At 42.1% G+C, this 12738-nt stretch overlaps 1 protein-coding gene and 1 non-coding gene across 5 annotated transcripts in view; one reads left to right on the plus strand and one right to left on the minus strand.

Moving 5' to 3' along the window:
* Window positions 1–7230, plus strand: part of SNX6 (sorting nexin 6) — a 48896-nt gene extending 41666 nt beyond the window's left edge. For all 4 annotated transcript variants that reach the window (XR_015149750.1, XR_015149752.1, XM_086363620.1 and 1 more), the window contains 3 exons: window positions 869–1028; window positions 1111–1196; window positions 5507–7230. Coding sequence is in view for 2 of the 4 variants with exons in the window: in XM_086363620.1 (XP_086219746.1) it covers window positions 869–1028; window positions 1111–1196; window positions 5507–5560 (300 nt within the window). In the remaining 2 variants the exon portion in view is untranslated. The remainder of the gene's footprint in view (window positions 1–868; window positions 1029–1110; window positions 1197–5506) is intronic.
* Window positions 7231–8818: 1588 nt separating this feature from the next.
* LOC147349273 (U1 spliceosomal RNA) lies at window positions 8819–8982 on the minus strand. Its single transcript, XR_015150693.1, has one exon. It is a non-coding gene; the product is annotated as a U1 spliceosomal RNA (small nuclear RNA).
* Between the last annotated feature and the right edge of the window lie 3756 nt (window positions 8983–12738).

The raw sequence follows: 12738 nt of genomic DNA on the forward strand, positions 1-12738 counted from the left end.
CCAATGGTTAGGACTCTACTCTTTCACTGCTGAGGGCCCAGGTTCATTCAGTCCCTGGTCAGAAAACTAAGATCCCACAAGGCAAGCAGCCAAAAAGGAAAAAAATAAATAAAAGCCAGGCACAAAAGGCTGCATATGAAATGATTCCTTTAAGAAATCTGTTTATTTGGCTGTGCTGGGTCTTTGTTGCTATGTGGGCTTTTCCCTAGTTTGGCAAGTTGGGGTTCCTCTCCGCTTGTGGTGCACGGACTTCATTGTGGTGGCCTCTCTCGTTGCAGAGCACGGGCTCTGCAGCGCACGTGCTTCAGTAGTTGTGGCTCCCGGGCCCCAGAGCAGACTCAATAGTTGCGGCACATGGGGTTGCTTGTCTTAGACAGGTGGGATCTTCGTGGATCAGGGAGGGAAACCGTATCTCTTGCATTGGCAGGCACATTTTTTTAGCCTTGAGCCACCAGGGAAGCCCAGGATTCCTTTTTTAATGAAATGTCCAAAATAGGCAAATCTGTAGAGACAGCAGATGAATGACTGGAGGTGGGGGCTGTAGGAGGAAATGGAGAGTGATTGCCATGGACATGAGATTTCCTTTTGGGTGACAGAGATGTTCTAAGATTGAGTGTAGTGATGGGTACACAACTCTGTGTGCATATTAACCATTGAATTGTGCTCTTTAAATGGGTGAATTATATGGTGATATGAGTTATACCTCAATAAAGCTGTTACCAAAAAAATGTGGAAGAGTAACTGACCTGTGGCATTCCGTGTGTAAGTGTTAGCTCCGATGATGGTTGTTAGGGGTGGGTGGGGGGAGGTTGGCAGCAGCTACTAGACACGAGCAGCATGTGTTATCATGCAGCATTCTGTTTTATAGGATCTCCTCTATCGAAGATCTAGGTCATTAGTGGATTATGAAAATGCCAATAAAGCACTGGATAAAGCAAGAGCGAAAAATAAAGATGTTCTGCAGGCTGAAACATCCCAACAGTTATGTTGTCAGAAATTTGAAAAAATATCTGAATCTGCAAAACAAGGTACTCTTATATTAACCTTTAGTCATCAGGTATGTTTTACACTGTTACACAAGTAGTTAATCCTAATTTGTTTTGTTCACAGAACTTATAGATTTTAAGACAAGAAGAGTTGCTGCATTCAGAAAAAATTTAGTGGAACTGGCAGAGTTAGAACTGAAGCATGCAAAGGTAGTGTCATATTAAAGATATAACAATTTAAGTGACTTAAAATTTAGGAATGAGTCTGTTATGATACTTTATACTAATTTTAAAAATAGGAAATCTTAGACTTGAGAGGGATTTTAAAGATTATCTAATTTCAGCAAGAATAGTATCTGCAGTGTCTCTAATGGTTAGCTCTGCAAGACTCCAGTACCTAATATGGAGAAACAGTGTCATTTTTTGACTAGTTAAAAAAATAAATTTTCTTTACTGTCATTGCTCATTTAAAATACTATACCTGAAAATGGGAACACTTTTGCATGTGTGAAATGATTATTGTACACATTTCTTGTTGCAGCATGTTTTTTTAATTGAAGTATATAGTTGATTTAGAATGTTACGTTGATTTCAGGTGTACAGAAAAGTGATTCAGTTTTATACATATATGTATATATTCTTTTTCAGATTCTTTTCCATTATAGGTTATTATAGAATATTGAGTATAGTTCCCTGTGCTATCCAGTGGGTCCTTGTTGTTTATTTTATATATAGCAGCATGTGTATGTTCCCTTGTGGCTCAGCTGGTAAAGAATCCGCCCGCAATGCGAGAGACCTGGGTTTGATCCCTGGATTGGGAAGATCCCCTGGAAAAGGGAAAGGCTACCCATTCCAGTATTCTGGCCTGGAGAATTCCATGGACTGTATAGTCCATGGGGTTGCAAAGAGTTGGACACAACTTAGCAACTTTCAAAAAAAAAAAAGTGTGTATATGTTACTCTCAAATTCATATTTTTTGTGGTTAAAAAACATAAAATTTCCCATCTTAACCATTTTTAAATGTGAAGTTTGAGTAGTGTTAAGTATATTCACATTGTTGTATACCGGATCTCTAGAACTTTTTCATTTACTGAGCATTTATTTTAAAAATGTAATTGCAGGCCACATGTGTGTCTGTTAAATTTTAGCTTGCTAGTCTTAGCCCAGCTCATTGAGATCTTTTGGAAACTTGGGTTTGATCATGTGGTATTTGACTATTACACTAGTTTTTCCTGTCAGTTGTTTGATATTTGCAGTTTGTATGAACTTCCTTTTTATGTCTTCATCTAAGTTTTGATTTAAAAGGTTGATCAGGATTAAAGGAATCAGTGTTTGTTAATCTAATTTATAAAAGTGGCACCAAAAAACTTTTAGTTCCCTTCTGTTCTTTCTATGCTAATTGATACTAACTTATTAATATTATTTGGTTATATTTATTTGAATAGTTATGAATTCACTTATTTATACTATTATCCACCATTATTTCTCCATTTTATCTGTGAAGGACATTAGGATCGAGCCTGTGTTGGTTTTCTGATGTTCACTGCTTATGTTCTTTTTAAAGACGTTACAAACTATCACGGGTTTTGTTATAGATTAAGGATGAGTTGACAAACTATAACCTGTTTTTGTACAGCCTGTGAGTCAGAAATAGCATTCATGTCTTTAAATGATTATAAAAAGATCAAAAGAATAATACTTCTTGACATGCTAATTATATGAAACTCATTTAACCTATAAAGTTTTATTGAAATTTAACCTATAAAGTTTTATTGAAATACAGCCAAGCTTATTCACTTACACTTTGTCTATGATTGCTTTCATACTACTGCAGCAACGCTGAGTAGTTGAAACAGAGACCAAACGTCTCTGAAAGTCTAAAATGTTTACTGTTTAGCGCTTCACAAAAAGAGTTCACTGACCCATGCTATAGGTTGGTGTTAGCTTCTGGTTTCCAGATTTTGTACTTTTTCAAATTCTTTCTGAGGTATGTTCTTTGGGTGCCAGTTTCTCACAGCTGTTCTAGTCCAGTTGTTCTGAACTAGTAGTGATTTTGCCCCCCAGAAGACATTTAGTAATTTCTGGAGACATTTATGGTTGTCACCAATCAGGATGGGTAGGTTATAGAGAGGCCAGAGGCCAGGGTTGCTACTCAGCATCCTCCGATGCACAGAGAACCCCCACAAGAGGGGATCACAGCCCCCGTGTCAGGAGTGCTGAGCTTGGAGAACTCTGTTGTCTCAGATTTCTTACTGATTTTTTAAGTCCGAACAAAATCTCATTTTGGTCCCAGGATCCAAGTAAACCATTCCAGAAAGAGTAGATAACGGTTAAATTTACAGCAAGATGTTTGAAACTACTTTGGATTTTATTTATTATAACTGACATATATGACTCTACCACATAACTGAAGTCTAGTTATAACAGAAAACTCGATAGTTAGGTCACTTTTGTTTCCTTGAAAATAGGCTCAGATTCTTTATTAAGGAAATAAAAAATGTATGATGGGGCAGTAACAAAAAAAGTGATGAGCCAGCTGTGGGGGTGTGACGTGAGTCCCCACGTACCCTACTGTAGGTGCAGAGCAAGGTACACCTTTTGCAGGGCATCTGGCAGGTGTCAGCCTGCAGCACATACATCTCGTGACTCGGTGGTTCCCGTTGGGGGGTGCAGCTGTAAGAAGGTAATTTCATGACGATTGGCAGGCTTAGAGTCATTTGTCACAGTTCTGTTCTTATACCGGCCAAAAATTGACAGTAACTTAAACATCTAAAATTGTTTATTTTCACTTAATTTTAGACTTTCAGAAATGTTGCAAGGAAAGTACAAAGAATTTCTGAATACTCTTCACCCAGATTCCCCAAATGTGCGTGTTATCACATCTATTTTGTCTTTTTCTCTCCCTTCTTCCCTGTTTCTCTTTACACACACATCCCTGTACATACCTATTTTTGTCTTAAACCATATGAATAAGTTGCAGATTCTATGCTTCTTCCTTTTACATGTTTCAGTGTGAATTTCCTAAAACCAAGTAATTCTCTTAAAATAGTCAATTATAAAGGTGAGGAAATTAATATTGACATAATTCTGTTATCTAACCCAGAGACCTGTATTCACATTTCCCTTGTTGTGCCAGTAATGTCCTTAATGGCAGAAGGAGTGAAGAGATCGTGTGCATTCAGTGCACCTGTCGTCTTAGACTTCTGGTGTCTGGGGAAGTTGCTGAGTCTTTGTGTTTTGTAGCATTGGATACAACCCACTCCAGTGTTCTTGCCTGGAGAATTCCAGGGACGGCGGAGCCTGGTGGTGGGCTGCCGTCTCTGGGGTCGCACAGAGTCGGACACGACTGAAGCGACTTAGCAGCAGCAGCAGCAGCAGCAGCATTGGATACAGGCCCGTAGAATGTCCCTCAGTTTGGGTTTGTCTGATTCCTGCGTTTGGGTTTTGCACTCTGGGAAGGTGTCCCACACAGAAGTGATGTTCAGATGGTCTCATTGCATCGCATGTGAGGAGATACATGCTGTTGATTAGCTGCCTTACTGGCAATGTACAACATTGATCATTTGCTTAAAGTGATGTCTGCAGGCTTCACAGTGGCCGAGTTGCTGTTTTATACTTTGGAATTAAGAGGTATACTGTGGGGAGGTACTTGAGACTGTTAAATACCCCATCACTCAACCAGCACTGACCAGTAGAACTTCGTGCCATGGAGGAAGTACTCTCATTAGCACTACCCGTGTGGTTGGCGTTAGTCACGTGTGGCTGTTGACCCCTTGAAATGTGGATAATGCACCTGAGGGACTGAGTTTTCATTTAATTTTAATTAACAGAAATTTTAATTATGCAGCTGTACATAGCTAATGGCTACAGTATTAGCATTTTAAGTCTCATAATAGCATCCATTCATGTTTTTTGCCTGAGTCAGTTAATTTGTGATGATTGCCAAATGGTCATTTTCTAATTCCATCTTTATACATTTTAGTTGACTTTCTAAGGAGAAGGATTTCCTTCACTCCTGTTAATATATTACTGTAACGTCAATATACTTAAATTTACTTTTGTATGTTCCTAAATTTGGATGCCAGTTCACATGTTTTATAAGTGGGCATTTAGGTATGACTTTTGTAGAATACTTGTGTGTGATCTTACTATTTTTATAAAACTGCTATAAGTCTAAGCTAATGTATATTTTAATAGCTAAAGAATAAGAACCTGTCTTACCATCAGAACATGCTCAGTAGTTTAATCGGTATACAAAGGGCATATTTTATAACCCTCACTAGTGCATGCCAAATATTAATATATTAGTCTAGATAGAAACTTACTGAAGCATCTAGTATGTGGAAAATATTATTGTGCATGGAACAGATTCTGTAATTTTATGTCTTTAAACCTTTATTTCTACATAATGACTGTTTTCACAATTCTGGTATTTTAATGTGATTTCTAATGCCATGTGTTTTCAGTAAGACTTTTTCACACTATTTGAAGCTCACTGTTGCTGTTCCCTTCCTTTGCAGGGTAATCTACAATTGCTGCAGAACTGCCTGGCAGTGCTCAATGGAGACACATAAGCCACACTCTTGCCTTCCAGTTAAAAAGGGCTGCCTTCCTTCAGATTTTATTTTTTATTAATGATGTTAGGCATTTACTGCTCACTGGAAACGAAAGAAACAGCTGACAGAGTGCATCTCCTCTCCCTTTTTCTGAAAAATAATGGATCAGTGCCACCCACGGGTCTGCGGGCTGCGTGGTGGCACCTGCGCACCTGCGCCCTGGACAATTGCCCATCATCGTGCCCTCCTCCTCTTCAGAAGTCCAAAGTTCTGTCTTTTTTAAGTAGCCTCTATAACTGTTTATTTTATGAATAACTGTTTATTTTATGAATAGTATTCCTTTTGGCTGCCAATCTTATTTACCTTTAAATAATTTCTGAAGTTTAACCCTTTCAAAAATACATGGTTTAAACAAAGATAAGGATTGCCATTACCTTTTTTTTTTTAAATTTTGTTTAAAAAAAAACATTATACACCACCATAGTTCACTCTTGTATCCTGGTAAAGCATCTTAATCAGACTTATTTTAATTAATGAACGTTTCTTAGAAGTTTTGGGACAGGCTTTATGTACTCTTTATAAGTATGATTTCTGAAGAAAAGCAAATGCATTAGTATGTTTGCCTTAAACTTGTAGACTAAACCAACTATTGTCAAATAAACAGTGATAACAGTGATAGTTTTTAACTCTGGTCATTGTATCACTCTCAAATTTGGAGTAGCTATAATCTACTCCTATACTATGCTTTTACAGTGCAGGTCTTGGCTTTTCTTTCTTTCTTTTAAAATGGCATATGGAACCAAGTTCACCGCTTTACAGAAGAATGAACTGCTTCTCTGGGTGCTTTGAGCACTTTGTATAAGATGGAATTGGACAGAGACAGGTTAGAGACCGCTGTTTGTAAAACTGGAACAGAGACTCTGGTCTGTTGTAATTTCCAGGATTCCACCTCTAGCTCAGCCAATTAACCATGAGACATATGCCAGAGTATAGATTGGTATGTAGAGAGAAAGAGGCCTGCTATAGGGAATAGTACTTGTCAGTGGGGAAAAGTTGGAATATTTGGAATAAAAGTTAGGGTACAAAGTTAAGGTAATGTCAGTAGCTACTTTACAAATATGATTGACCTTTCTAATGTGAATGACCATTATGTTTTTCCTGGTTTAAAATGAGCTCGAGTGGTTGGATTTTTCCACTCTAAGTTGTCTCCCATGTAGAAACCACAGGCATTTGGGTTGGTCACCCCTCCAGTGTGTTCCTAATTGTTTTTGCAAACCATTCTGAAGACCGCCTGCCTGGGTCTCAGGGCTAGTTACTATGGTTCCAGACTTCCTCTGCTGCTTGTCTCTTGCCTCGCTGGTGTGCTGCTCAGTGTTCCTCTCTGTTACTGTTGTTCCTCAGTGTGTTTGAATTGTCCATGTTTGTGTTGGCTGAGAGATTGTGTTTTGTCCTCCATGTGCCCTTCACTGGTGAGAATATGCCCCTGTGATGCCCACCAGTGGGTGAACGTGGGGTGGAGGGCCCCAGCCTTTGGATTCAAGGGCAGTCCCTTCACCAGCTGCCCTTGTGGCCTCAGACCATAGGGTTCACTTGAGCTCTTTGCCTGTTTCTCCACCATGAAGGATATACTGACCTACCTCACAGGGGTGTTGTGAGGATTAATAAATGTTGGTACAGTGCTTTGGAAATGTGAAGATGCTGTGTTAATGCTAAAAAATAGCAAGTTCACAATTTTCTACACAGCCATCAACTAATCTGTTTCTACCAAGGTGGCCTTTTTCTAGGAAGGAAGTACAGTGGAAAGTACATCCCCTGACCTTTGGTTTACATTTTAGAATGCTTGACGGAATGGGGTAAACTGGAGGTGACGATTATGGGTGTGGGGAGGTGAGGCGTGCTTAATAAATACATGTATAAATGAGTTATTACTATCCAAGGGTCTTGGGAAAGAATGTGTGTTACTCCTTTGAAGTCTTAGGGCAAAAATTTACTTTGTACCTCCAGAACAATTGAAACATTCCATAGCTCACTGCTAGTCCCTGTTAAAAATAGCCCACCCTGGATTCACTGCTGTCGATTGAGTTGTGGCATTCATAAAGCTTTAGCGTGGCAGAGGTGCAAGAGGAGGACACCTAGTGGCAGAGACAGGACAGCAATGGAGAAAAATGGTTTCCCTCAGGAGATACTCTATGCTTTGAGAGGAAGAGGAGCAACCTGGTCTGTGGAAATGGCTTGGGGAGTCATTGTTGGTTGCAGTGGGAACCAAGGATGTGAGAGATTAGGAGTTTATGTGGTGAGCAAGGACAGTGACCAGAGGAAATAAGTGAAAAAGGTGAGGCAAGCCTGCCTGAGGCCAGTGAGGCTCCAACTGGATGTTTTTTCCAGTGGGCACATAGTGTAAAAGGAGTTGATTTTTCACTGCTTATGGGTAGAGGAGAAATATCAATAACCTCAGGTATGCAGATGACACCACCCTTATGGTAGAAAGTGAAGAACTTAGAGCCTCTTGTTGGAAAGAGTGAAAACACTGGCTTAAAACTCAATATTCAAAAAACAAAAGATCATGACATCTGGTCCCATCCCTTCATGGCAAATAGATGGGAGAGGAGAATGAAACAGTGACAGACTATTTTCTTGGACTCCAAAATTCTGTGGTTGGTGACTGCAGCCATGAAATTAAAAGATGCTTGCTCCTTGAAGAAAAGCTATGACAAATCTAGACAGCATATTAAAAAAACAGACATCACATTGCTTACAAACGTCCACATAAAAAGCTAGGGTTTTTCCAGTGAGATGTGAGAAGTGGGCCATAAAGAAGGCTGAGAGCCAAAGAATTGATGCTTTGGAAGAAGCATCAATTGGTGCTGGAGAAGACTTGAGAGTCCTTTGGACAGCAACGAAATCAACCCTGAATGTTCAATGGAAAGACTGATGCTAAAGTTGAAGCTCCAGTACTTTGGCTACCAGTGGAAAAGACCCTGATGCTGGGAAAGACTGAGAGCAAGAAAAGAAGGGGGCGACAGAAGATGAGACAGTTGGATGGCATCACTGACTGAATGGACATGAGTTTGAGCAAACTTCTATAGGTGGCATGGTGCAGTTCATGGGGTGGCAAAGAATCAGCAGGACTGAGGCACTGAACAACAACAATAGCTAACAGCAAGTTTATAGCAGAAAACAAAAAGAGCACCTCTACAAATCCCTTTGGGTATAAAACATTGAAATACACATACCCAGACACCAAGCAAGTCCCTTTTTAACTGTATTCACAATTACCAGAAGAAAGGACGAGCACAGGCCCCCACTACCCCAAGTTATGCAGTCGAGCTTCCCACATTTGGGGAAGTCACAGGGGTCAGCACATCAAGAGTACAATGAATAAGCCTCGCCCTGGGAAAACCACCTTCGTGATTATGGTATCTCCTCTACCAGGTAAGTATGAGTTTCCAACCACGCACCGCCCAGCACACTCGCGCTCGCTCCATTCTCCAGGCACGGTCACTTCCTCAGCCGACTCTGCACACTCCGGGCCCTCCGCCCCTGCACGCCTGTCGCCGTGGCCTCGCTCAGCCTTAGACCAACCCCAGGAGCCTCCGCGTGTCCACACGCAGGACGCGCAGACCCAGGTGAAGCGGGACCAGCAACCTCTGCGTGCCTGCTTATCTACATACGCCACGCCCCTGCGTGGGTGTCTCCGGCGTCCTTTGCTTCGCCTTGGGGACCGCGGAGCCCACTGACCCCACCTGAGACGCGCCGATATCTCCGATGGGGGAGGGGGGGGCGTGGCGCGTGGCGACAAGTCTGGACCTGCAGAGGGGACCAGGGAAGACGAGCTCGCGGCGTTCGGCGCCCCGCAGTTGAGGGGGGACTGGGTGGGTCCCGGCTTGGGTCTGGTTTCAGTTTTCTTTTACTGAAATTGACACGCAACAGAATGTCAATCGGACGTTAAATAGTTAAGAGCAGAGTTTCGTCATAAATTTAGCATGAAATTTAGTCCTCGTCCATGATCTTTCTTTCAGATTATGTAGTAATCTAATCTTGCAACAGCGAAAGAAAATCAGACTATCAGGGCAAAGCGTCCCTGTAAGGGGTAGATGTGTATGGGCTGGGTGAGGCGTTGGATGGTCCCTGAAAATCAAATACACGCAAATATCACGTTTTCATCCTGAAGGACTAGGCTGCCCTTTCAACCGCCAGATTTGTCTTTTCCTCTTCCGTACATGAAGATTATTTCTCGGAATCAAGTGGCTCCTCCCCAAACGTGAGCAAAACGACTGAACGAACTGTTGCGCGATCATGGGTGGTCCGTGCTAGGGAGCAAAGGGAGGCGAGAGGCATGACTGGTGATGTTAAGATTAGGGAAGGCTTCCTGAGGTCCTGACTGCTCAAAGATCCTAGAACACGTGGTATAGCACCCTTTGTTTTCTTCTTCCTTTTTTCTTTTTCTGGTGGGGGCAATGCTAGTTCCCGCGACAGGGATGGAATCGCACGCCGGCGCCGCCCTGCAGTGGAAGTATGGAGTTTTAACCACTGGACAACCCGGGAAGTCCCAAGCACCCTTTTTGATTATTGGTTGTCTCAGGAAGTTTTCTTTCTTAGTGAATATTTCCTAAAAATAGAGGATTTTCTTATCTAACCCCAGTGTTTCTTGATAAAAGTCAAGAAATTAACATTGATACCTTATTTATTCTATAGACATTATTCCATTTGCTCAGTTCTCCCAGTAATCCTTTATCAGATCAGATCAGATCAGTCGCTCAGTCGTGTCCGACTCTTTGCGACCCCATGAATCGCAGCACGCCAGGCCTCCCTGTCCATCACCAACTCCCGGAGTTCACTCAGACTCACGTCCATCGAGTCAGTGATGCCATCCAGCCATCTCATCTTCTGTCATCCCCTTCTCCTCCTGCCCCCAATCCCTCCCAGCATCAGAGTCTTTTCCAATGAGTCAACTCTTCACATGAGGTGGCCAAAGTACTGGAGTTTCAGCTTAAGCATCATTCCTTCCAAAGTAATCCCAGGGCTGATCTCCTTCAGAATGGACTGGTTGGATCTCCTTACAGTCCAAGGGACTCTCAAGAGTCTTCTCCAACACCACAGTTCAAAAGCATCAATTCTTCGGCACTCAGCCTTCTTCACAGTCCAACTCTCACATCCATACATGACCACAGGAAAAACCATCGCCTTGACTAGACGGACCTTGGTTGGCAAAGTAATGTCTCTGCTTTTGAATATGCTATCTAGGTTGGTCATAACTTTCCTTCCAAGGAGTAGGCGTCTTTTAATTTCATGGCTGCAGTCACCATCTGTAGTGACTTTGGAGCCCAGAAAAATAAAGTCTGACACTGTTTCCACTGTTTCCCCATCTATTTCCCATGAAGTGGTGGGACCGGATGCCATGATCTTCGTTTTCTGAATGTTGTGCTTTAAGCCAACTTTTTCACTCTCCACTTTCACTTTCATCAAGAGGCTTTTGAGTTCCTCTTCACTTTCTGCCATAAGGGTGGTGTCATCTGCATATCTGAGGTTATTGATATTTCTCCTGGCAATTTTGATTCCAGCTTGTGCTTCTTCCAGTTCAGCGTTTCTCATGATGTACTCTGCATATAAGTTAAATAAACAGGGTGACAATATACAGCCTTGATGAACTTCTTTTTCTATTTGGAACCAGTCTGTTGCTCCATGTCCAGTTCTAACTGTTGCTTCCTGACCTGCATACAAATTTCTCAAGAGGCAGATCAGGTGGTCTGGTATTCCCATCTTGCCTGTGTTTCGGCCTCACGAAGCCACCTTGGCCCAGAGCAGGCTTCCTGCAAATGTCCCTTCCACCCGCCGCGCTGTCCCCGCTGCTTGCGCTGCTGGTGGGATGTTTTTAAGTGAGTGATCGAGGTCCACGCCAAGTGATGTTCTAAAACGACAGAAGTCTCTTTACAAGGAGTCGTCTCCTGAGACCTCTTGGGAAGAGAGAGAACCAGTTCCTCTCGAGTATGGGACCCCCCAACACCCTATCTGCTTACAAATAATGCCCATTTGGGAAAGAAACAGCTACCAAGTGGGGCAAGCAACTTGGCTGTATTCCAAGCCCTGGTTCCACCTGTTCCAAGCTCCTCAGGCTTCTACCTGTACTTTCTTGTCTGGATAACACATAGTAACATCTGGAGCAGCCGTGAAGAGATACCCCATGCCCAAGGTAAGAGAAACCCAAATAAGACGGTAGGTGCTGCAAGAGGGCATCAGAGGGCAAACACACTGAAACCATACTCACAGAAAACTAGTCAATCTAATCACACTAGGACCACAGCCTTGCCTAACTCAATGAAACTAAGCCATGCCCGTGGGGCAACCCAAGATGGGCGGGTCATGGTGGAGAGATCTGACAGAATGTGGTCCACTGGAGAAGGGAATGGCAAACCACTTCAGTATTTTTGCCTTGAGAACCCCATGAACAGTATGAACAGTAATCCTTTATAGCAAAGGGAAATTCAGAATCACGTGTTACATTATGTATCCTGATTTTTTAACAAATTTTAATCTGATATAACTCCCAGCCCTGTCTTTTTTATTTCATTATGCAGGCATTTTTGAAAATTACAGGCCAGTTATTATTGTGTAGAATAGCCTTTGATTTTTAAATTGTCCTGTATGTCCTCCTAATTACATTCAAGTATGTATTTTTTGACAGGTAGACAACATAAATGATACTGTATCCGTTTACAGGTTGAATTATGTCTGTGTCCTGCCACCCCTCCCCCAGGAAAAAAAAAACAACACACCTCAATATACTAATCCCTGGTACCTATGAACACGACCTTATTTGGAAATAGAATCTTTGTACATATAATTAAGTCAGTCCAGTCACTCAGTTGTGTCCAACTCTTTGTGACCCCATGGACTGCAGCAGGCCAGGCTTCCTTGTTCATCACCAACTCCCAGAGCTTGCTCAAACTCATGTCCATTGAATTGGTGATGTCATCCAACCATCTCAGCCTCTGTCCCCTTCTCCTCCTGCCTTCAATCTTGCCCAGCATCAAGGTCTTTTCTAATGAGTCAGTTCTTCAAATCAGGTGGCCAAAGTATTGGAGTTTCAGCTTCAGCATCAGTCCTTCCAATGAATATTCAGGACTGATTTCCTTTAGGATTGACTGGTTGGATCTCCTTGCAGTCCAAGGGACTCTCAAGAGTCTTCTCCAACACCA

This window comes from Bos grunniens, chromosome 21 (genome assembly GCF_055505025.1).
Source record: "Bos grunniens cultivar Pamir isolate PY7600 chromosome 21, Bosgru_T2T1.0, whole genome shotgun sequence".
Lineage (NCBI taxonomy): Eukaryota > Metazoa > Chordata > Mammalia > Artiodactyla > Bovidae > Bos > Bos grunniens.